General features: G+C 64.4%; 1 protein-coding gene across 1 annotated transcript in view; it reads right to left on the bottom strand.

Moving 5' to 3' along the window:
- LOC121024798 (maestro heat-like repeat family member 5) overlaps positions 1-2,599 on the bottom strand; it is a 9,286-nt gene extending 6,687 nt beyond the window's left edge. Inside the window, exons 1-2 of the mRNA XM_040467036.1 lie at positions 2,429-2,599; positions 1,292-1,473 (exon numbers count right to left, since the gene is read on the bottom strand). Of these exons, the coding sequence (XP_040322970.1) occupies positions 1,292-1,470 (179 nt within the window). The 5' untranslated portion in view covers positions 1,471-1,473; positions 2,429-2,599. The remainder of the gene's footprint in view (positions 1-1,291; positions 1,474-2,428) is intronic.
- Between the last annotated feature and the right edge of the window lie 8 nt (positions 2,600-2,607).

Consider the following 2,607-nt stretch of genomic DNA (forward strand, 5'->3'; position numbering starts at 1 on the left):
TGGTTCACTGCAGCCCCCTCCTGGCCCTCCTACATACGTTCTGGGAGGAGAACGTTTTATTAGCTTATTAGGGAAGATTCATGCATTTCGCACGGTTGATGTGAATAAAAAAAGAACTTTATGCACATTCGAATTCAGAAGCAATATGAGAAGAAGTGGCATTTTTTTCTCAGTGACGCGCCTTGGGGAGAGCTGTTAAAACTGACAAATTACGTGAAACACATCATAATACAAACAAATGAAAAGAGTCGGTCCCCGTGGTTTTTAAAGACTTGCTTGTTGGGTTTCTCAAGACACAACCTGGCGTGGATGGAGGGCGCGGCAGCAGCCGGCCCAACCCGTGGCCGAGCGCCACGGGGGCGTGGACCCTCCGACGTAGGTCCCGTCCACGCCGCTCGGGCCACACCCGCCCACGTCGGTGCAAAAGTGTACGGGGCTCAGAGCAACGCTCAAGGCGACCTGGAGTGGTGTCTGCCCTCACGGGCTCAGCGGTGGCCAGGGGGACACCCCTGCCATCCCACGGGCACTAGCTCAGCAACTCGAGGGCATTCTGTGTGTCTCTGGGAAAGCCTCTGACCCTCTCTGAGCCTCGCTTTCCTCATCTGTACAATGGGGAGGACGAGAAACATCTCGCTGAACCCCCACAAGGACCACATTCAGGAAAGACCCGGTGCCCTGGTGTGGGCAGATGTTAGGTGCTGTGTCCTGTCACCGAGGATGTCTGCTGCCCAGCGACCCTTGGGGAGCAAGTAAACCAGCCACATGCCTGCCCTGAGTCCCTCCGCGTGACTGCGGCGCTGGCCATGACGGTGTTCGGGGCTTGACTCCCCCCCCCGCTCACCCCAAAACTATGTCCAAGTCCTAAACCCCATACCTGTGAGTGTGGTCTTATTTGGAAACAGGGTCTTTGCAGATGCAATCGAGTTAAGATGAGGCCCTTAGCGTGGCCCTAATCTGTCATGACTGGTGTCCTTATAAGAAGAGGGAAACTGAGCCAGAGACACATGGCCGAGGACACCAGGTGACAAGGGAAGCAGAGGCGGGAGCAACGCGTCCACAGGCCAGGGACACGGAGACTGCCTGCAGAGCCAGGAGAGGGACAGGCAGAAAGCGTCCTCCCCGGCAGGCTTCAGAGGCAGCACGGCCCTGCCGACACCTTGAACTCGGACCCTGGCCTCCAGAACTGGGACAATAGGTGCCTGGTGCTGTGGGGCACGCCCCTGCTTCCTCAGCCCTGGGAAGTCAGTGTCTTTGCCTCATCCCTGCAGGCGGAGCCTGAACGCCCCCCTACCTCTGCGGACTGGGCGTGGCCAGCGGCTGGGCCTCCTGGCCGGGCTGGGGCTCCTCGGGCAGGTTCAGCTCCGAGATGTAGTGCGTCTGGGTGAGGAGGGCCAGGAGGAGCTCTGGGTAGGCCTCCTGCACCGCCTTCTCGAACTCCCGGGCAAACTGCAGCTCGTGAAGCAATCTCATGGCCTGGCAGGGGGCAGGGGACACGCTGTAGCTCCCGAGCCCGGGGACGGCGGCCCGAGGCTTCCTGTGCCCACCGGAGCATTCGATCCGGAAGGTCCTCAGGGTGGGGTGACAGCACTGAGCAGTCAGGACAGAGGGAGGCCGGGGCTCGGGGTGTGGAGGGACACAGACAAGACCCCCCTGCTGACCCAGTGCTGCTGTGTGGTTTCGGGAGGGAAGGGCGTTAACGGGAAGGGCGGGGGGCCGCACGGGCACGGGGTGGACCCCCCCTCTGGGGCCACGTTCAGACGGAATCGAGTTCAGGCGGCCGCTGGCCTGGGGGCTCCGGATGGGGAGGGGCACCTGCAGGCTCTGGGCTGCTGCTCAGGGGGCTTTGGGGGTGGGGGGGGTGTCTCAGCCGGGGAGACAACAGGGTCGGCCACGGCGGCTGCCTCGTCAGAGTCCAGCCGCGGAGGACAGGTGTGGCCGTGCTAGGAAGTGAGCTCCCCGCTCCTGCGGCTGTGTAAGGAGGAAAGCTGGGCTGGGGGGCTTCCTACAGGAGGGCAGGGGCTGCAGGATGCGGCCTCAAAGGTTCCTCCAAGATCTACAGCCCCAGAGCCCAAGTGCGGACGGAGGGGTTCTCCATCGCCGGAACCTGTCTCCTGGAGCCCCCGGGCTGTGAGGCCACCCACACAGCGCGTCCGGCATCCTGGGGACACGCCGTGTGACCCAGGGCCCTCAGCAGCCGTGCAGGACCACCGCCGTCCCACTTCACGGGGCAGAAGCGGGCTCCGTAGCCCCGCGCCGGGACGTGCTCAGCCCTTGGCCGTGCCCCTTCCCCGGCCCGGAGACGGGGCTCCCCCTCCCCCAGCCTGGCGCACAGCGGGTGCCCTGGATGCCACCGGCCTCTGCACGCGGGAAGCTGGTCGGCCCGGTGGCAGCTGGGGGCCGCGTCGAGGCAGTGGCTGCAGAGACTCACGGTGAACGAGCGCAGGTAGGTCTTATCCTCGGGCGGGGGGCTTCCGTCTCTGGCCCCGGGGGGCAGCGGCCGCTCCTGCAGCCAGGCCAGCAGCGTGGCCACCACCAGGCGGCTCACGGGGTGCTCGGCCCCCAGGGCCCTCCACAACTGGAAGGCGTGGCTGTGGGCAAAGAGGGGCC

The sequence above is a fragment of the Herpailurus yagouaroundi genome, unplaced genomic scaffold, assembly GCF_014898765.1.
Source record: "Herpailurus yagouaroundi ecotype Mexico unplaced genomic scaffold, PumYag 67181, whole genome shotgun sequence".
Lineage (NCBI taxonomy): Eukaryota > Metazoa > Chordata > Mammalia > Carnivora > Felidae > Herpailurus > Herpailurus yagouaroundi.